The sequence below is a fragment of the Crinia signifera genome, chromosome 4 (genome assembly GCF_055691185.1).
Source record: "Crinia signifera chromosome 4, ASM5569118v1, whole genome shotgun sequence".
In the NCBI taxonomy this organism is placed as follows: Eukaryota; Metazoa; Chordata; class Amphibia; order Anura; family Myobatrachidae; genus Crinia; species Crinia signifera.
In genome coordinates this window covers 302,895,536-302,919,585 of record NC_139220.1, presented here as the reverse complement: position 1 = coordinate 302,919,585, position 24,050 = coordinate 302,895,536, and the positions used below count along the sequence as shown (strand labels likewise).

The following is a 24,050-nucleotide window of genomic DNA, read 5'->3' as shown; positions in this document are numbered from 1 at the left end:
CGGCATACAAAAATACCGATGTCGTTTATTATTCTTTCATTTTTTGTATATTGTTTATGAAGTATTATTCTTCTTAGGTTTCCCCATTTATTTTTTATTTTTTATTTATTATTTCTTATATATATATATATATATAAAAAAATAAACCATTGACCTATATTTTCTATGCACATATATACACACACAGATGTTTATATTTAGATTCAAATTCCAAAGAATATTTATCAAATTATCCTGGATGTTATAATTCATTCCGAATCTACGCGTGTATATATCGCACAGATATGTATCCACAGATATGGGGCAGATCCATCCATGTGCAGAGGCACAAAAGAATCGTATCTCCTGCTCCATTCGAAAAAAAATATTTTTTGTTATATCAGAGGCCAGTTGGATATGTATTTAAATTCTTTAAGTTTAATCAAAACAAGAGACAGAGGGTAAACTTGAATCTCCAAAACTCAGTTACCTATGTTATTAAGTTCGATTGATTCATTCAGACCCATAAGGGTCAAGGAACCCATAGCAAAGATCCAGAAAGCTTCCCTTTTACATAAAGTAGAAAAACGATCCCCGCCCCTTTTTGATACTGGAATCCCTTCAATGGCTTGCAATTTTAGAACTTCCACATTTCCTTGGTGCTTTTCTTTCACATGTCCTGAAATACTATGTGCTTTGTTTTGATTTAGAACATTCCTTCTATGTTCTAAAAATCTAGTATTCAGGGAGCGAATAGTGCGTCCAACGTACTGTAAACCACAATCGCAGGTTATTAGATAAATCACGTACGTGGAGTTACAATTTAAGAAGCTAGTTATTTTGTGGGTTGATTTATTGGTTGAAGAGGTGAATTGCACGCTTTTATCAATCAAGAATCCACAAGTAATGCACTTTCTCCTGCCACATTTATGACACCCCACAATATGAAGATTAGGTACTTGTTTCCTAGCACGGCCACAACGATCTTAATCGTGGTCATCAGGGGTAAAATCGGGGCCATCGCAGGCATCGCGGCCGCTAAAAAATCAGGTGCGATGGGCCAGACGCGATGCCCGCGATTTTTCCATAGAGAACAATGTTAAATGGCTCAATTTACCCGCGATGACCACGATTTCCCATAGGAAACAATGTGAAATGGATCAATTTACCCAAATTATCATAGGGAACAATGGGAAATGGGGCAAAAACCCCCCTGAACATAAAAATGTCCCCCCAAAAGTAGTTGACGCCACCCCGCCATCAATGTGAACCCGAAGCGTGGCGAGCGGCGGCGGCACGCGTCCTCCGACCTTTTCATGCCCTACTATCCACTAGGGCGTGGAGTGAGAATAGAATAGTGTGGCGAGCGCAGCGAGCCACCGAGGCCCGAAGCGTGGCGAGCGCACGCGGATACCTTCACAGGTAAACGCGTCCCTTCGCGGGCTTCACAGGTGTCCACGTGTCCATGGACACCTGGTAAGCCCGCGAGGGGACGCGTATAACTGTGACTCTCTGCCTGGACAATAGGTGACTCCTAAACAAAAGGTCCCTGTGGTGACATAACAGGAGGCCAGAGGCTGCTGTGATCTAATTAGAATACAAGGTGTTACCCTGCCAGGGTGTAATTAGCATTTCCCATTGTAGTAAGTGACTGTAGGAATATTTACACCTCATTTGCAAGACAAGGAGCTGGGCAGGAGGAGCTGCTGTGGTGAATGACTGTATACTAATGTTATGTGACCCTAATTTACATGTCACCTCTCAGTGTAAGAATTCCTGCAGGGCATCCTGGGAACTACTGGGGAGAGATGGGGAGGAGTGACTATAAATAGGCTGATGGAGGAGCTGCTGGATCAGTTACTGGTTGGAGAGCTGGGAGGACAGAGGATTAAGAGAGACAGAGGAAGGATCCCCAGAGTAAGGTACTTATATTATACATAAGATTATACTAATATATGAAGATATCGGTATAGATAAAATTTTGGAGCAATTGTCTTGTTGTTCATACTTAAACAGATTTACACCAACATTAGTTAATTGGTTTGTCTAACAATATAACTATATATAATAGTATGAGATACTGTAAACTTTATTTTCTATGTTTGGTATTATATAGTTATTGTATTGCAAAACAACAAAATAGAATTAAAGATATTCCACATGTTTACCCCTTTATATATACTAACCTGATACACAGAGTAATATGTAAGATACTATGATGGAGCTGCCACCTAGATACCCCATTATATATACTAACCTGATGAACAGAGTAATATGTAAGATACTATGATGGAGCTGCCACCTAGATACCCCTTTATATATACTAATCCAATACACAGAGTAAGATGTAATATACTATGATGGAGCTGCCACCTAGATACCCCTTTACATATATATACTAACCTAATACACAGAGTAATATGTAATATACTATGATGGAGCTGCCGCCTAGTTACCCCTTTATATATACTAACCTGATACACAGAGCAATATGTAAGATACTATGATGGAGCTGCCACCTAGCTACCCCTTTATATATAGTAACCTGATGCACAGAGTAATATGTAAGATACTATGATGGAGCTGCCACCTAGATACCCCTTTATATATACTAATCCAATACACAGAGTAATATGTAATATACTATGATGGAGCTGCCACCTAGATACCCCTTTATATATATACTAACCTAATACACAGAGTAATATGTAATATACTATGATGGAGCTGCCGCCTAGTTACCCCTTTATATATACTAACCTGATACACAGAGCAATATGTAAGATACTATGATGGAGCTGCCACCTAGATACCCCTTTATATATAGTAACCTGATGCACAGAGTAATATGTAAGATACTATGATGGAGCTGCCACCTAGATACCCCTTTATATATACTAACCTTATATACAGAGTAATATGTAAGATACTATGATGGAACTGCTACCTAGATGCCCCTGTATATATACTAACCTGATACACAGAGTAATATGTATGATACTATGATGGAGCTGCCACTTAGATACCCCTATATATATACTAACCTGATACACAGAGTAATATGTAAGATACTATGATGGAGCTGTCACCTAGATACCCCTTTATATATACTAACCTGATGCACAGAGTAATATGTAATATACTATGATGGAGCTGCCACCTAGATACCCCTTTATATATACTAACCTGATGTACAGAGTAATATGTAAGATACTACGATAGAGCTGCCACCTAGATACCCCTTTATATATACTAACCTGATACACAGAGAAATATGTAAGATACTATGATGGAGCTGCCACCTAGATACCCCTTTATATATACTAACCTGATGCACAGAGTAATATGTAAGATACTATGATGGAGCTGCCACCTAGATACCCCTTTATATATACTAACCTGATGCACAGAGTAATATGTAAGATTCTATGATGGAGCTGCCACCTAGATACCCCTTTATATATATACTAACCTGATGCACAGAGTAATATGTAAGATACTATGATGGAGCTGCCACCTAGATACCCCTTTATATATATACTAACCTGATGCACAGAGTAATATGTAAGATACTATGATGGAGCTGCCACCTAGATACCCCTTTATATATACTTACCTGCTGCACAGCGTAATTATAATGTATTTATTATAAAAAGTATCTTACACTGTATATTCCATTACAAACAACCATACTAGAGCTGGCTAATAACAGACAAGCTTATAAACAATGGATTACTGTATAGCAGTGTCTTATGTAGGATCTTATCATACTCAAGATATATTTTTTTAGATTCATGTAAAATAATTTTGAAACAGATTGAATGTGGGGAACACAGGATAGTTCAGAGTCAAAGAAGAGATTATGGCAGCAATTTCAGGTTTGTAAGTACTATTGACTGGTGGCACACCCCCACACCCAGAGTAACAGGGTCATAGGAATTAGGGCACACATTCGGTATGTTCCTATGTAAAAAGTGTCTTTTAATGCTTTTCGACACTTTGTTTAACACACACATGCAAAGAATCCTAGACAAACAGGTATAATAATGAGACATGTAGGTTTAAGGATATGTTCCAGCACCAAGAGGTAATGTTCAGTCTGCTGCAGTATAACACAGCCACAATCCTCTATGCTTCATTGTACAGCTAATTCACTTGCCTCTGGCACTAATATGGTTTCAGCCTACACACTGGTCACTTTTTGTTATCAGTGCCAAGAGCAACAGAAGGATAAGAGTTTTAAACCCTCACATTCAGTGGTTATTAGCAGCTGGTCCAGTGCAACTAGGAATACCTGGCATTTCAAACCTCCACTGGTCCAGAAAAATGCACAGGGTGTTGCTTTAGTCTCCCTTTGATGGAGATGATCCCATGGGAATGTGGGAAATTCAAGTGAGAAGTAACCCATCTTACCACAATATACATACATTTATTATGTTCTGTTTATAAAGTAGCACTATAACTGTAAAAGTTTATGTACTTCCATTACTTTTATATTTTTAATATAATCTTTTTCTGTCATACAGGACATATTAGAAGACATTGTGGAAATGGACATTGATTTCTGATAAAGTCAAGTACAGATGTCATTTCTTCTGACACATCTGGTGGATTCATAAAAGCTGTTATTTTCTGCATATGAGAAACCTTCTACAACTAATTTGTATCTCAGCTAATACATGATGAGTCTGACAGGAGAGAGACCACATCTGTGCTCTGAGTGTGACAAACGCTTTATACGTAAATCACATCTTCTCATCCATCAGAGGAGTCACACAGGAGAGAGACCACATCCGTGCTCTGAGTGTGACAAACGCTTTACATGTAAATCAGAGCTTCAAATCCATCAGAGGATTCACACAGGAGAGAGACTACATCTGTGCTCTGAGTGTGACAAACACTTTACACGTAAATCAGAGCTTCTCATCCATCAGAGGATTCACACAGGAGAGAAGCCATTTACATGTTCTGAATGTAGCAAGTGTTTTATTGGGAAGCGGCATCTTCTCAGACATCAGAGGAGTCACACAGGAGAAAGACCATTTACATGTTCCGAGTGTAGCAAATGTTATAGAGACAAGAAACAATTTCTGAGTCATCAGAGAACTCACACAGGAGAGAAACCATTTACATGTTCTGAATGCAGCATGTGTTTTTTTAACAAGCAGCAACTTGTCAGACATCAGATGAGTCACACAGGAGAGAAGCCATTTAAATGCTCTGAATGTAGCAAGTGTTTTACAGAGAAGATGAATCTTGTTGTACATCAGAGGATTCACACAGGAGAGAAACCATTTACATGTTATGAATGCAACAAGTGTTTTACCAACAAGCACCACCTTGCGAGTCATCTGAGGAATCACACAGGAGAAAAGCCATTTACATGTTGTGAATGTAGCAAGTGTTTTAAAACTAAGCAACAACTTGTTAATCATCAGAGAATTCACACAGGAGAGAAACCATATAAGTGTTCTGAATGCAGCAAGTGTTTTACACGAATATCACAGCTTGTCTGTCATCAGATGATTCACACAGGGGAGAAACCATTTATATGCTCTGACTGTAGCAAGTGTTTTAACAAAAAGCATCATCTTGTTAAACATCAGAGGAGTCACACAGGAGAGAGACCATTTAAGTGCCCAGAATGTAGCAAGTGTTTTCTAGATAAGCACCAACTCATTAAACACCAGAGGATTCACACAGGAGAGAAACCATATAAATGCTCTGAGTGCAGCAAGTGTTTTATCCAAAAGTCAAATCTTGTTATACATCAGAGGAATCACACAGGAGAGAGACCATTTACATGTTCTGAATGCAGCAAGTGTTTTATTACAAATATAACACTGCTAAGTCACATGAGGAGTCACTCCAGGGATCTGATCGAAGAATGTGCCACTTGAACTTGTATCACTTTGATATGTTTGAAAGTGAAGAAATGTTTATTTTCTGAATGTAACTTGTATTTTCTATCAATCAATTGTGTTAACAAGTGGAGGATAAACCAATGTAATGTAATAAACAATGTATTGGGTGAAACCCCCCAAAATTGCCTGAAATAATTTTTTGTTTGTAAATATAATTTGTCACATTCCCCTGGCATAAGAGGGTGCTACTACTGAAACCTAATACTGTATAATAGTACACAACAAGCAGGAGAGAGAGTAGCTGTTATCTTGCATTCCAAGTGGTTTATAGTTTATTGGGTTTTCAAGGAAGGATAACTCAATTGATAAATAATCTGCAATATATGAAATCAGAAAATATAGCATTGGGATTATTTTTATAGTTATTATAGAGCTATGTAATTGTATCATACTATGGTGGTGTCAGAGCACAGTAAGCCAAAGTATAGTGGCCAAAGGAACCATGTCATGTTGTGTCAAATCTTAGGGCATCTACGTTCCCTGTATGCCACCATATAGTGCATCCCAATTCTATCTACAGTATTCCACCAAGTAGTGCATCCAAGTTCTCTGCATATCACCAGGTAGTGCAACCAGTTCTCTGTATACAAACAAGTAGAACATCTCAGTTCTCTGTATACCATCAGATAGTGCATTCCCGTTCTCTCTCTCTATACCACCAACTAGTACATTCCAGTATGCCAAAAAGTAGAACCAGGTAGTGCATCACAGTTCTCTATCCACCAAGTAGTACATCCCAGTTCTATATGTGCATTGTCGGTGTGCCACCAGGTAGTACATTCCAGTTCATTCTAATACATTGTGGTTTATTTTGTTTTTAGAATGCGTTGTAGGGCCCAGTTCACAGACAGCCACTTTGATTTGACCATAGTTGCAGTATATAGTAATTTCCTATTTCGTACAATGCCAGTAAGTAGCGCCACACACAAAATGCCCTATTTTTTGGCCAATCAGGTCATGTTATGCACAAAACTGAAAAAAAAACCCGTATAAAAAAGTCAGTTATGGAGCGCTTGATATGAGTGTACTAAATCACGAGCTGCTGCTTTGAGGGAGTAGTCGGCTCCCTAAATGAATAAAAAACAACAGGAAAGATATAAAGCAGCGCTTAATATCTTTAAAAAAATTATATAACAAGTGAATCAATGAGTAAACAAAAAATTTCAAAGAATATCACAAGAATAAATAAAGAGCGCAATTGGGACACTGGAATTACTGGTAAAAAATATGTTTTTTTATTTTTTGTTAATATAATATCTTGATCTTTATAATTAGCACACACCTAATCAATAGGCAGACAAGCTAGTATGTATCTTAAAACACATGTAATACATTATACATATAATAATAGCAAGAAAAATATATATAAATAAAATACAGTTTAAATGAAGGACATGGACATCCAATAAATTGTTAGGCTGGCCAGCTCAACTTTAAAACACTTAAATGAGTGTATATATTTCTGAATTTGAACAATAGATTTCTCCAACCGGTATTTGTTAGTAAGCAATCAAATGTGCATTAGCCAAGAACTTGAGGCTTAATGTGCCACTTTCAACACAGTCTTTTTAGATGTTATTTATTTGCCCATATTTTTAAAGGCTTTTTATGCAAGGATGACGCTTAATTCAAACAGTCACGATAGAACCGTAGTGGGAAAAGCTTGTTCTGTGTGCTGTATCAGATGTTTTACAGCAGACCTTCAATGAGGTTAGATAGTAATGGCTTTGTACTCCGGGTTACAGGTGCTGACCGTGGTTTTTTTTTTAGATCAGGGAGACATATAGATACATTGTGGTTGCTGCTTACAGAATAATGAGTGCAATATAATATTTGATTTTTCCTGCACTCAAAGGCTGTCCGTACTCACTCAGCTGGGGACGGACGCCTGTGGGAGCAGACTTACGGCCACAATGTTTCTCCTCACTGCATGCAGAAGTGTGGTATTCAGCATCCACCCGTCAGAGGTAAGAAGGATTTTGTCAGAAAGAATGAACTAGAATAACCCCCTTAGTTATTTTGGAAGAAGCCACTTTGTTAGCTAATTTTCCTCCTTCTCTTTACATAGGATTATATATGCTATTTTATCCCATTTTTTTCCATTAGCCGGGTGGCGCATCTCGCTAAGCAAGAGTAGCACACCTCATACCGTGTCGGGTTCAATTCCCGCAGTTATCAGCACAATTTATGTTTTTTCTTTTAAAAATAGATTTTGCAAATAGAAAACATGTTTACAAAGAAGGAAAGGATCTATCAAATTTTAACTTATGTCCATGTATAACCATCTGCTCACTCTCTCTTAAAGAGTGTGTTTAGCTCGACCATATTAAGCTGGCCCACAGTTTATATATTTTTAGAAAACCAGACTATACAAATATATATGTGGCCAAAACATTAGACAATTTATGTATTTATAGAAATCTATTAGACAAACGTATAAATAGTTGAAATATAGATGGCTAATTAGCTGAATAAAGCATAGTAGATATTAAAATAAAATATAAATCAATTTAAGTACTATCAAGGAGAATAATCACTTCTTAGGATCGTGAACCTAATACGACCCAATCACATATAAATTCTATAGTGTAGTAACTAGCACCCCATTCTTTTACATATATATATATACAGAAATTACATAAACATGTACAAATATCAAAAAGTGGTAAGGAAGCGAACCCGTTCTTATATAGCTCAGCCTATAAGGCTCCCACATCCAGGGCTCATAACACACTCAAACCCGCAGGTTCACATATCACCGGCATACAAAAATACCGATGTCGTTTATTATTCTTTCATTTTTTGTATATTGTTTATAAAGTATTATTCTTCTTAGGTTTCCCCATTTATTTTTTATTTTTTATTTATTATTTATTATATATATATATATATAAAAAAATAAACCATTGACCTATATTTTCTATGCACATATATACACACACAGATGTTTATATTTAGATTCAAATTCCAAAGAATATTTATCAAATTATCCTGGATGTTATAATTCATTCCGAATCTACGCGTGTATATATCGCACAGATATGTATCCACAGATATGGGGCAGATCCATCCATGTGCAGAGGCACAAAAGAATCGTATCTCCTGCTCCATTCGAAAAAAAATATTTTTTGTTATATCAGAGGCCAGTTGGATATGTATTTAAATTCTTTAAGTTTAATCAAAACAAGAGACAGAGGGTAAACTTGAATCTCCAAAACTCAGTTACCTATGTTATTAAGTTCGATTGATTCATTCAGACCCATAAGGGTCAAGGAACCCATAGCAAAGATCCAGAAAGCTTCCCTTTTACATAAAGTAGAAAAACGATCCCCGCCCCTTTTTGATACTGGAATCCCTTCAATGGCTTGCAATTTTAGAACTTCCACATTTCCTTGGTGCTTTTCTTTCACATGTCCTGAAATACTATGTGCTTTGTTTTGATTTAGAACATTCCTTCTATGTTCTAAAAATCTAGTATTCAGGGAGCGAATAGTGCGTCCAACGTACTGTAAACCACAATCGCAGGTTATTAGATAAATCACGTACGTGGAGTTACAATTTAAGAAGCTAGTTATTTTGTGGGTTGATTTATTGGTTGAAGAGGTGAATTGCACGCTTTTATCAATCAAGAATCCACAAGTAATGCACTTTCTCCTGCCACATTTATGACACCCCACAATATGAAGATTAGGTACTTGTTTCCTAGCACGGCCACAACGATCTTAATCGTGGTCATCAGGGGTAAAATCGGGGCCATCGCAGGCATCGCGGCCGCTAAAAAATCAGGTGCGATGGGCCAGACGCGATGCCCGCGATTTTTCCATAGAGAACAATGTTAAATGGCTCAATTTACCCGCGATGACCACGATATCCCATAGGAAACAATGTGAAATGGATCAATTTACCCAAATTATCATAGGGAACAATGGGAAATGGGGCAAAAACCCCCCTGAACATAAAAATGTCCCCCCAAAAGTAGTTGACGCCACCCCGCCATCAACGTGAACCCGAAGCGTGGCGAGCGGCGGCGGCACGCGTCCTCCGACCTTTTCATGCCCTACTATCCACTAGGGCGTGGAGTGAGAATAGAATAGTGTGGCGAGCGCAGCGAGCCACCGAGGCCCGAAGCGTGGCGAGCGCACGCGGATACATTCACAGGTAAACGCGTCCCTTCGCGGGCTTCACAGGTGTCCACGTGTCCATGGACACCTGGGAAGCCCGCGAGGGGACGCGTATAACTGTGACTCTCTGCCTGGACAATAGGTGACTCCTAAACAAAAGGTCCCTGTGGTGACATAAAAGGAGGCCAGAGGCTGCTGTGATCTAATTAGAATACAAGGTGTTACCCTGCCAGGGTGTAATTAGCATTTCCCATTGTAGTAAGTGACTGTAGGAATATTTACACCTCATTTGCAAGACAAGGAGCTGGGCAGGAGGAGCTGCTGTGGTGAATGACTGTATACTAATGTTATGTGACCCTAATTTACATGTCACCTCTCAGTGTAAGAATTCCTGCAGGGCATCCTGGGAACTACTGGGGAGAGATGGGGAGGAGTGACTATAAATAGGCTGATGGAGGAGCTGCTGGATCAGTTACTGGTTGGAGAGCTGGGAGGACAGAGGATTAAGAGAGACAGAGGAAGGATCCCCAGAGTAAGGTACTTATATTATACATAAGATTATACTAATATATGAAGATATCGGTATAGATAAAATTTTGGAGCAATTGTCTTGTTGTTCATACTTAAACAGATTTACACCAACATTAGTTAATTGGTTTGTCTAACAATATAACTATATATAATAGTATGAGATACTGTAAACTTTATTTTCTATGTTTGGTATTATATAGTTATTGTATTGCAAAACAACAAAATAGAATTAAAGATATTCCACATTTTTACCCCTTTATATATACTAACCTGATACACAGAGTAATATGTAAGATACTATGATGGAGCTGCCACCTAGATACCCCATTATATATACTAACCTGATGAACAGAGTAATATGTAAGATACTATGATGGAGCTGCCACCTAGATACCCCTTTATATATACTAATCCAATACACAGAGTAAGATGTAATATACTATGATGGAGCTGCCACCTAGATACCCCTTTACATATATATACTAACCTAATACACAGAGTAATATGTAATATACTATGATGGAGCTGCCGCCTAGTTACCCCTTTATATATACTAACCTGATACACAGAGCAATATGTAAGATACTATGATGGAGCTGCCACCTAGCTACCCCATTATATATAGTAACCTGATGCACAGAGTAATATGTAAGATACTATGATGGAGCTGCCACCTAGATACCCCTTTATATATACTAATCCAATACACAGAGTAATATGTAATATACTATGATGGAGCTGCCACCTAGATACCCCTTTATATATATACTAACCGGTACTTATGTAGTAACTGGGCTGCCGATTTCTAAATCGGGTCGGATCGGGAGATCGCATCGCATCGCATGCGACCATGCGATTCGATGCGATGCGATGCGATGCGATGACCCGATTTTTCCATAGGAATCAATGTTAAAATGGACTGAGTCCATTTTAACATGGAATTCAATGGGAAAAATGGGTCCTTTTCATACCCCTACTATCCAAGTGGGCATGGAGTTGGATATAAACCTGTGGCGAGCGTAGCGAGCCACCGAGCCCGAAGCGTGGCGAGCGAAGCGAGCCCCGCGAGGGGACGAATACCGTCCCCTCGCGGGGCTCGCTTCGCTCGCCACGCTTCGGGCTCGGTGGCTCGCTACGCTCGCCACAGGTTTATATCCAACTCCATGCCCACTTGGATAGTAGGGGTATGAAAAGGACCCATTTTTCCATAGGAATCATTTTAACATTGATTCCTATGGAAAAATCGGGTCATCGCATCCGATATCGGATGCGATATCGGATGCGATGCGATGCGATATCGCATCGCATCGCATCTGATTGTATGCCTTAACTTAAGGCATACAATCAAAAAATCGGCAGCCCAGTTACTACATAAGTACCTACTAACCTAATACACAGAGTAATATGTAATATACTATGATGGAGCTGCCGCCTAGTTACCCCTTTATATATACTAACCTGATACACAGAGCAATATGTAAGATACTATGATGGAGCTGCCACCTAGATACCCCTTTATATATAGTAACCTGATGCACAGAGTAATATGTAAGATACTATGATGGAGCTGCCACCTAGATACCCCTTTATATATACTAACCTTATATACAGAGTAATATGTAAGATACTATGATGGAACTGCTACCTAGATGCCCCTGTATATATACTAACCTGATACACAGAGTAATATGTATGATACTATGATGGAGCTGCCACTTAGATACCCCTATATATATACTAACCTGATACACAGAGTAATATGTAAGATACTATGATGGAGCTGTCACCTAGATACCCCTTTATATATACTAACCTGATGCACAGAGTAATATGTAATATACTATGATGGAGCTGCCACCTAGATACCCCTTTATATATACTAACCTGATGTACAGAGTAATATGTAAGATACTACGATAGAGCTGCCACCTAGATACCCCTTTATATATACTAACCTGATACACAGAGAAATATGTAAGATACTATGATGGAGCTGCCACCTAGATACCCCTTTATATATACTAACCTGATGCACAGAGTAATATGTAAGATACTATGATGGAGCTGCCACCTAGATACCCCTTTATATATACTAACCTGATGCACAGAGTAATATGTAAGATACTATGATGGAGCTGCCACCTAGATACCCCTTTATATATATACTAACCTGATGCACAGAGTAATATGTAAGATACTATGATGGAGCTGCCACCTAGATACCCCTTTATATATATACTAACCTGATGCACAGAGTAATATGTAAGATACTATGATGGAGCTGCCACCTAGATACCCCTTTATATATACTTACCTGCTGCACAGCGTAATTATAATGTATTTATTATAAAAAGTATCTTACACTGTATATTCCATTACAAACAACCATACTAGAGCTGGCTAATAACAGACAAGCTTATAAACAATGGATAACTGTATAGCAGTGTCTTATGTAGGATCTTATCATACTCAAGATATATTTTTTTAGATTCATGTAAAATAATTTTGAAACAGATTGAATGTGGGGAACACAGGATAGTTCAGAGTCAAAGAAGAGATTATGGCAGCAATTTCAGGTTTGTAAGTACTATTGACTGGTGGCACACCCCCACACCCAGAGTAACAGGGTCATAGGAATTAGGGCACACATTCGGTATGTTCCTATGTAAAAAGTGTCTTTTAATGCTTTTCGACACTTTGTTTAACACACACATGCAAAGAATCCTAGACAAACAGGTATAATAATGAGACATGTAGGTTTAAGGATATGTTCCAGCACCAAGAGGTAATGTTCAGTCTGCTGCAGTATAACACAGCCACAATCCTCTATGCTTCATTGTACAGCTAATTCACTTGCCTCTGGCACTAATATGGTTTCAGCCTACACACTGGTCACTTTTTGTTATCAGTGCCAAGAGCAACAGAAGGATAAGAGTTTTAAACCCTCACATTCAGTGGTTATTAGCAGCTGGTCCAGTGCAACTAGGAATACCTGGCATTTCAAACCTCCACTGGTCCAGAAAAATGCACAGGATGTTGCTTTAGTCTCCCTTTGATGGAGATGATCCCATGGGAATGTGGAAAATTCAAGTGAGAAGTAACCCATCTTACCACAATATACATACATTTATTATGTTCTGTTTATAAAGTAGCACTATAACTGTAAAAGTTTATGTACTTCCATTACTTTTATATTTTTAATATAATCTTTTTCTGTCATACAGGACATATTAGAAGACATTGTGGAAATGGACATTGATTTCTGATAAAGTCAAGTACAGATGTCATTTCTTCTGACACATCTGGTGGATTCATAAAAGCTGTTATTTTCTGCATATGAGAAACCTTCTACAACTAATTTGTATCTCAGCTAATACATGATGAGTCTGACAGGAGAGAGACCACATCTGTGCTCTGAGTGTGACAAACGCTTTATACGTAAATCACATCTTCTCATCCATCAGAGGAGTCACACAGGAGAGAGACCACATCCGTGCTCTGAGTGTGACAAACGCTTTACATGTAAATCAGAGCTTCAAATCCATCAGAGGATTCACACAGGAGAGAGACTACATCTGTGCTCTGAGTGTGACAAACACTTTACACGTAAATCAGAGCTTCTCATCCATCAGAGGATTCACACAGGAGAGAAGCCATTTACATGTTCTGAATGTAGCAAGTGTTTTATTGGGAAGCGGCATCTTCTCAGACATCAGAGGAGTCACACAGGAGAAAGACCATTTACATGTTCCGAGTGTAGCAAATGTTATAGAGACAAGAAACAATTTCTGAGTCATCAGAGAACTCACACAGGAGAGAAACCATTTACATGTTCTGAATGCAGCATGTGTTTTTTTAACAAGCAGCAACTTGTCAGACATCAGATGAGTCACACAGGAGAGAAGCCATTTAAATGCTCTGAATGTAGCAAGTGTTTTACAGAGAAGATGAATCTTGTTGTACATCAGAGGATTCACACAGGAGAGAAACCATTTACATGTTATGAATGCAACAAGTGTTTTACCAACAAGCACCACCTTGCGAGTCATCTGAGGAATCACACAGGAGAAAAGCCATTTACATGTTGTGAATGTAGCAAGTGTTTTAAAACTAAGCTTGTTAATCATCAGAGAATTCACACAGGAGAGAAACCATATAAGTGTTCTGAATGCAGCAAGTGTTTTACACGAATATCACAGCTTGTCTGTCATCAGATGATTCACACAGGGGAGAAACCATTTATATGCTCTGACTGTAGCAAGTGTTTTAACAAAAAGCATCATCTTGTTAAACATCAGAGGAGTCACACAGGAGAGAGACCATTTAAGTGCCCAGAATGTAGCAAGTGTTTTCTAGATAAGCACCAACTCATTAAACACCAGAGGATTCACACAGGAGAGAAACCATATAAATGCTCTGAGTGCAGCAAGTGTTTTATCCAAAAGTCAAATCTTGTTATACATCAGAGGAATCACACAGGAGAGAGACCATTTACATGTTCTGAATGCAGCAAGTGTTTTATTACAAATATAACACTGCTAAGTCACATGAGGAGTCACTCCAGGGATCTGATCGAAGAATGTGCCACTTGAACTTGTATCACTTTGATATGTTTGAAAGTGAAGAAATGTTTATTTTCTGAATGTAACTTGTATTTTCTATCAATCAATTGTGTTAACAAGTGGAGGATAAACCAATGTAATGTAATAAACAATGTATTGGGTGAAACCCCCCAAAATTGCCTGAAATAATTTTTTGTTTGTAAATATAATTTGTCACATTCCCCTGGCATAAGAGGGTGCTACTACTGAAACCTAATACTGTATAATAGTACACAACAAGCAGGAGAGAGAGTAGCTGTTATCTTGCATTCCAAGTGGTTTATAGTTTATTGGGTTTTCAAGGAAGGATAACTCAATTGATAAATAATCTGCAATATATGAAATCAGAAAATATAGCATTGGGATTATTTTTATAGTTATTATAGAGCTATGTAATTGTATCATACTATGGTGGTGTCAGAGCACAGTAAGCCAAAGTATAGTGGCCAAAGGAACCATGTCATGTTGTGTCAAATCTTAGGGCATCTACGTTCCCTGTATGCCACCATATAGTGCATCCCAATTCTATCTACAGTATTCCACCAAGTAGTGCATCCAAGTTCTCTGCATATCACCAGGTAGTGCAACCAGTTCTCTGTATACAAACAAGTAGAACATCTCAGTTCTCTGTATACCATCAGATAGTGCATTCCCGTTCTCTCTCTCTATACCACCAACTAGTACATTCCAGTATGCCAAAAAGTAGAACCAGGTAGTGCATCACAGTTCTCTATCCACCAAGTAGTACATCCCAGTTCTATATGTGCATTGTCGGTGTGCCACCAGGTAGTACATTCCAGTTCATTCTAATACATTGTGGTTTATTTTGTTTTTAGAATGCGTTGTAGGGCCCAGTTCACAGACAGCCACTTTGATTTGACCATAGTTGCAGTATATAGTAATTTCCTATTTCGTACAATGCCAGTAAGTAGCGCCACACACAAAATGCCCTATTTTTTGGCCAATCAGGTCATGTTATGCACAAAACTGAAAAAAAAACCTGTATAAAAAAGTCAGTTATGGAGCGCTTGATATGAGTGTACTAAATCACGAGCTGCTGCTTTGAGGGAGTAGTCGGCTCCCTAAATGAATAAAAAACAACAGGAAAGATATAAAGCAGCGCTTAATATCTTTAAAAAAATTATATAACAAGTGAATCAATGAGTAAACAAAAAATTTCAAAGAATATCACAAGAATAAATAAAGAGCGCAATTGGGACACTGGAATTACTGGTAAAAAATATGTTTTTTATTTTTTGTTAATATAATATCTTGATCTTTATAATTAGCACACACCTAATCAATAGGCAGACAAGCTAGTATGTATCTTAAAACACATGTAATACATTATACATATAATAATAGCAAGAAAAATATATATAAATAAAATACAGTTTAAATGAAGGACATGGACATCCAATAAATTGTTAGGCTGGCCAGCTCAACTTTAAAACACTTAAATGAGTGTATATATTTCTGAATTTGAACAATAGATTTCTCCAACCGGTATTTGTTAGTAAGCAATCAAATGTGCATTAGCCAAGAACTTGAGGCTTAATGTGCCACTTTCAACACAGTCTTTTTAGATGTTATTTATTTGCCCATATTTTTAAAGGCTTTTTATGCAAGGATGACGCTTAATTCAAACAGTCACGATAGAACCGTAGTGGGAAAAGCTTGTTCTGTGTGCTGTATCAGATGTTTTACAGCAGACCTTCAATGAGGTTAGATAGTAATGGCTTTGTACTCCGGGTTACAGGTGCTGACCGTGGTTTTTTTTTTAGATCAGGGAGACATATAGATACATTGTGGTTGCTGCTTACAGAATAATGAGTGCAATATAATATTTGATTTTTCCTGCACTCAAAGGCTGTCCGTACTCACTCAGCTGGGGACGGACGCCTGTGGGAGCAGACTTACGGCCACAATGTTTCTCCTCACTGCATGCAGAAGTGTGGTATTCAGCATCCACCCGTCAGAGGTAAGAAGGATTTTGTCAGAAAGAATGAACTAGAATAACCCCCTTAGTTATTTTGGAAGAAGCCACTTTGTTAGCTAATTTTCCTCCTTCTCTTTACATAGGATTATATATGCTATTTTATCCCATTTTTTTCCATTAGCCGGGTGGCGCATCTCGCTAAGCAAGAGTAGCACACCTCATACCGTGTCGGGTTCAATTCCCGCAGTTATCAGCACAATTTATGTTTTTTCTTTTAAAAATAGATTTTGCAAATAGAAAACATGTTTACAAAGAAGGAAAGGATCTATCAAATTTTAACTTATGTCCGTGTATAACCATCTGCTCACTCTCTCTTAAAGAGTGTGTTTAGCTCGACCATATTAAGCTGGCCGACAGTTTATATATTTTTAGAAAACCAGACTATACAAATATATATGTGGCCAAAACATTAGACAATTTATGTATTTATAGAAATCTATTAGACAAACGTATAAATAGTTGAAATATAGATGGCTAATTAGCTGAATAAAGCATAGTAGATATTAAAATAAAATATAAATCAATTTAAGTACTATCAAGGAGAATAATCACTTCTTAGGATCGTGAACCTAATACGACCCAATCACATATAAATTCTATAGTGTAGTAACTAGCACCCCATTCTTTTACATATATATATATATACAGAAATTACATAAACATGTACAAATATCAAAAAGTGGTAAGGAAGCGAACCCGTTCTTATATAGCTCAGCCTATAAGGCTCCCACATCCAGGGCTCATAACACACTCAAACCCGCAGGTTCACATATCACCGGCATACAAAAATACCGATGTCGTTTATTATTCTTTCATTTTTTGTATATTGTTTATGAAGTATTATTCTTCTTAGGTTTCCCCATTTATTTTTTATTTTTTATTTATTATTTATTATATATATATATATATAAAAAAATAAACCATTGACCTATATTTTCTATGCACATATATACACACACAGATGTTTATATTTAGATTCAAATTCCAAAGAATATTTATCAAATTATCCTGGATGTTATAATTCATTCCGAATCTACGCGTGTATATATCGCACAGATATGTATCCACAGATATGGGGCAGATCCATCCATGTGCAGAGGCACAAAAGAATCGTATCTCCTGCTCCATTCGAAAAAAAATATTTTTTGTTATATCAGAGGCCAGTTGGATATGTATTTAAATTCTTTAAGTTTAATCAAAACAAGAGACAGAGGGTAAACTTGAATCTCCAAAACTCAGTTACCTATGTTATTAAGTTCGATTGATTCATTCAGACCCATAAGGGTCAAGGAACCCATAGCAAAGATCCAGAAAGCTTCCCTTTTACATAAAGTAGAAAAACGATCCCCACCCCTTTTTGATACTGGAATCCCTTCAATGGCTTGCAATTTTAGAACTTCCACATTTCCTTGGTGCTTTTCTTTCACATGTCCTGAAATACTATGTGCTTTGTTTTGATTTAGAACATTCCTTCTATGATCTAAAAATCTAGTATTCAGAGAGCGAATAGTGCGTCCAACGTACTGTAAACCACAATCGCAGGTTATTAGATAAATCACGTACGTGGAGTTACAATTTAAGAAGCTAGTTATTTTGTGGGTTGATTTATTGGTTGAAGAGGTGAATTGCACGCTTTTATCAATCAAGAATCCACAAGTAATGCACTTTCTCCTGCCACATTTATGACACCCCACAATATGAAGATTAGGTACTTGTTTCCTAGCACGGCCACAACGATCTTAATCGTGGTCATCAGGGGTAAAATCGGGGCCATCGCAGGCATCGCGGCCGCTAAAAAATCAGGTGCGATGGGCCAGACGCGATGCCCGCGATTTTCCCATAGAGAACAATGTTAAATGGCTCAATTTACCCGCGATGACCACGATTTCCCATAGGAAACAATGTGAAATGGATCAATTTACCCAAATTATCATAGGGAACAATGGGAAATGGGGCAAAAACCCCCCTGAACATAAAAATGTCCCCCCAAAAGTAGTTGACGCCACCCCGCCATCAACGTGAACCCGAAGCGTGACGAGCGGCGGCGGCACGCGTCCTCCGACCTTTTCATGCCCTACTATCCACTAGGGCGTGGAGTGAGAATAGAATAGTGTGGCGAGCGCAGCGAGCCACCGAGGCCCGAAGCGTGGCGAGCGCACGCGGATACCTTCACAGGTAAACGCGTCCCTTCGCGGGCTTCACAGGTGTCCACGTGTCCATGGACACCTGGGAAGCCCGCGAGGGGACGCGTATAACTGTGAAGGTATCCGCGTCCGCTCGCCACGCTTCGGGCCTCGGTGGCTCGCTGCGCTCGCCACACTATTCTATTCTCACTCCACGCCCTAGTGGATAGTAGGGCATGAAAAGGTCGGAGGACGCGTACTGCCGCCCCTCGCGTACCGACGCCCCTCGCACGCTCGCTGCGCTCGCCACGCTTCGGGTTCACGTTGATCGCGGGGTGGCGTCAACTACTTTTGGGGGGACATTCCACTCTTTCTGGCCCATTTACCATTGTTCCCTATGGTGATTTGGGTAAATTGATCCATTTAACATTGTTTCCTATGGGAAATCGGGTCATCGCAGGTAAATTGAGGCATTTAACATTGTTCCCTATGGGGAAATCACGGCCATCGCGGGTGGACCATTTAAGCACTTTTAGGTGCACACGCCGCGACCGAACCGATTTTTGACTGTTTTCAATGCATTTCAATGGAAAAATCGGGGGCATCGCGTCGGTCGCGTCGCAGGCCACTAAAATTTACCCCCGATGGCCGCGATTGTGGCTGTGCTAGGAAACAAGTACCGAAGATTATTCTTAGATATTCCGGGGGGTTGTCTAAAGTGACTGGGAGCCAGTGCATTTTTAAGATTTAAATTTTTCTTGAATACTATTTTAGGTTTTTCTTCCAGTAAAGGGGCCAATTGTCTTCAGGATTTTATAATTTTTGTTTAGGATCCTTCTAATCTCATTCGAATGGGAATTACATTTTGAGATGAACAGTGGTTTGCAGTTGTACTCATCATCTCCTTCTTCATTAGTCTCAGTTTGGTTGGCAGTTTTTCTTTTTTTGTTGTTTCTACTTTTTTTAGTCGATAGGAGGGTTTTTCTATCGCTTTTTTTGACCTACTCAAATGCAGACAAAAGAATGTCAATGGGGTAGCCCTGATCAAGGAAAGACAAAATTAAACTCTCAGCTTGTTTTTCAAAACTCAGTGGATCCGAGCAGTTTCTTTTAATTCTCATTATCTGGCTTTTGGGTATGTTATTAACCCAGGGGCGATGGTGACAACTCCCATAATTCAGGAAATTACTACAATCAACTTCCTTGACAAAGGTGGAGGTAACAATCTCACTGTTCACAATACAAAGAGCAATATCAAGAAAGGTGATGTGGTCAGAACTAATCGTGTGTGTGAACTTTAAACCATACGTGTTATTGTTCAAAAATTCAACAAAAAGAAGTGCTTCTGAATAACCCCCTTGCCAAACGAAAAACATATCATCTATATATTTGCCATAGGTCACCAGGCTCGCCCCGAATGGGCCACCCCAGATATACTGCTCCTCAAACTGACCCATATAAAGATTGGCAAAGCTCGGGGCGAACCTGGTGCCCATGGCAGTACCCAGAATCTGTAAAAAAAAGGAATCATCAAAAGTGAAATAATTGTGAGATAGAATGAATGCTACTGAATCCAAGATAAAATTCCTCCGACTGTCACTCAGATCTACATCTTCAGATAAGAATTTCTCAAGGGCTTTTATGCCCAAGGAATGTGGAATGTTTGTATATAATGACTCTACGTCACATGTCAAAAACAAAAAGTTTTCTTGCCAACAACATCTCTGGATATTCAACAGAAAATGAGTGGTATATTTTATGTAAGATCTGAGTGACTGTACATGAGTCTGTAAAAAAGTGTCAACAAAAGCAGAAAGTGATGTGGCAAGAGACCCAACACCCGAAATAATAGGACGCCCAGGGGGTGAAGAATATGTGGAAATAACAGGGTGTGCATTGAACAAAAAAGAGAATTCTTTCTTTGTTATTGCTCCCTCATCGATTCCTCTTAAAAGGAATTCCTTAACTTTGTGGTTAAAATCACTAGTAGGATCCTTTGATAGTTTTTTGTAGAATTTTGGATTGTCAAGTTGGCGATATGCCTCCTTCACATAATCAGCTACATTTTGTATGACTGTACCTCCACCCTTGTCAGCCCCCTTAATTATAATGGATTTGTCTTTCTGTAAATTTCTCAGGGCACGTCTCTCATTAGAGTGTAGATTATCTGATCATTTAGTTTTTGATTTACCATTAACATTATTCGAACAGAGAGATGAAAAGTCCTCAAGAGTCAGGGAATAAAATGCCTCAATGCAACCGCTTTTGTATTGGATAGGATAAAACTCAGATTTTTTCCTTAAAACAGATTTGCTTTTATCTTTACTTTCTGTCTCATATATTGGGACTATGGGGTCAAAAGTTGAACCACCCTCTTTCTGTAAGTCTTGTAAGATATGAACTGCTAGCAAATCATGTTGATCCAATACAATAGGGGCCCCAATGATGTCATTCTGTTTCAAATTTTAGTTTGAAAATATCTTTGTCTACAAAGGTCTCTTGTATATCGATTTAACTCTACAAAGAGATCAAAAAGATCTGGACCTTTTGTAGGGGCAAAATTTAATCCCTTAGATATAACTGACTTCTCACTCTCTGTTAGAATTCTGTCTGAAAGATTATATAAACCACTGTTCCTCATTCTTTTCTTATACTTTTTGGATCTTTCTTTGGATCCTCCTCTGCATCCTCTCTGTTTTTTCTTTTTGGAGAGGGTAGTGAAAGAGCCTCGTATCGATTCTGTGTTTTCCATATCGGATAGAGGCCCCTCTCTAAAAAAGAGGGCGAGGTGGATCTAATCGATTCTCTTATTAACTGGGTTTTTGTTCTGGCTCCTTCAGGGTTATTTCTGGTTATATCCTCTAAATTCATATTTTTATTAGCATGATTGGGTTGATATGAACTTCTCTGTTTAGAGTTTGTACTTGTCTGAGATTTATTGTCAAATCTCCCTCTTTGTCTCTGTTCTACAGGTGTAAAATTGGGGTTTCTATTATTCTGCCAAGATTTATTTTGATGGTTATTTTTTCATTGAAAGTTATTACTTCTTGTTTCAGAGTAGTCTCTAAATTTTTTGTTATAGGACCTGACTTGGTTGGTTTTATAGTCATTGCTGTCTCTATATAATTTGTTGTTTTTACTTGTGATTAGGGTTTTCTCATATTCATTGATTTTTTGGGTGAGCCTATAATCATAGTCTCTAAAATCTTCTCTCACCTCATAAGGTTTGAGTAGTTCTTGAATCTTTTCAATCTCAGTAGCCATTTCTTTAACTTTTTTGTCTCTATAAGAAATCAATAGTTCAAGCAAAGCAAATGAGCATTTATCTAAAGTCCCATTCCAGGCTTCTGTAAGTTCCTTGTCCTCTTTAAAGGAGCAGGATTTAAAAATCCGCAGGCCTCTTGGGATAATTTTTTCATTAAGATATTTGCTCAGAAGCATTTTGTCCAGCCAATGTCTTGTTTCTGTTTTTAGTAGCAATTCTAATCTGTTGAACAGCTGTCGCTTGTCCAAAGGATTAACTACATCATTGGCCAATATATCGTTAGCTGGATCATTAAATAATTTGTCACGTCTAATATTTCTCTCATTGATACTAATAAAACTTGCCATTGCACACACCTGTGCTGCCCAATATAGCAGAACCTAGTTAGAAACCAGAAAAAAATATACAAAATTGCGTCCTCTGCTTCCTCCACACAGAGCGCCACAGAATGATGATGTGTGATATCTTTAGACAAACATCCACCCGTGACACTGTGCGGGATGGAACAGAGACTCAAAATCAGGCGCACATTAACCAATACAATTTCCTTAAATAATTATAAAGTGTTACACTTGCAGCTCTTAACTGGGGAGTATCTGCAAAACCCCAAAAGTAGATAAAAAATTTCAAAGAATATCACAAGAATATATAAAGAGCGCAATTGTGACACTGGAATTACTGGAAAAAAATATAATTTTTTTTTTATTTTTTGTTAATATAATATCTTGATCTTTATAATTAGCACACACCTAATCAATAGGCAGACAAGCTAGTATGAGTGAACATTTTAATGGCACAATGAAATTGATAAAATTATAATTAAGAACATTGAAAAATCGCAAATTCAAGGACCAAGTGCAATCACAATAGTGGTTAGAACTATATGGATAAATGAAACCTGCACTGAAATGGGCTTGAAGTCCCTTTGGAGAAGTCCTGTAATGGATTTAAAGTCCTGGGTACCGCTGCAGGAAATGTCCTGTGGATTTGGATGTGATAATTACCAGGTCTAGACGGGTGCCGGATGGGGTTCCGACAGGTGGGATCCCGACAGGCATTTACCCAATGTCTGGATTCCGACTGTCAAAACACAGACAGCTGGGTTCCTGATGGCCACCTGCTATTCTCCCTCGTGGGGGTCCACGACCTCCATAGAGGGAGAATAGAATAGGTGGCACGTTTTGTCCTGTGATTCACGTTTTGTTGTATATGTTATTATTTGTCCTTGCGGACTTTACTATGTGGGCAAAACGTTCAGGAAGTTCAAGGAACGAATGGCGTTCCATCGCTCATCTATTAAATCTGCCCTGGCTGGCAAACCATGTGATCAACCGGTTGCTATGCACTTCAAGCAGCATAACCATCAGCTGTGTACCTTACGTTATCTTATGATCGATCATATCCCGGATAATATCCGGGGGGGGAGATCGGAATAAGAAGTTACTTAAACTAGAAGCAATGTGGATATTTAAACTTGACACTGTGTTTCCGAAGGGTTTAAATGAAA

General features: G+C 38.4%; 1 protein-coding gene and 1 pseudogene across 1 annotated transcript; one reads left to right on the top strand and one right to left on the bottom strand.

The window, feature by feature from the left end:
- The window catches only part of LOC146073256 (uncharacterized), a 211,251-nt pseudogene that overhangs the window by 134,630 nt on the left and 52,571 nt on the right, over positions 1-24,050 (bottom strand).
- LOC146075766 (uncharacterized) lies at positions 1,849-5,968 on the top strand. The gene is made up of 2 exons (XM_083185359.1): positions 1,849-1,901; positions 4,506-5,968. Exon 2 carries the CDS (start codon positions 4,659-4,661, stop codon positions 5,877-5,879), a length of 1,221 nt encoding a protein of 406 aa, XP_083041485.1. The 5' UTR covers positions 1,849-1,901; positions 4,506-4,658; the 3' UTR covers positions 5,880-5,968.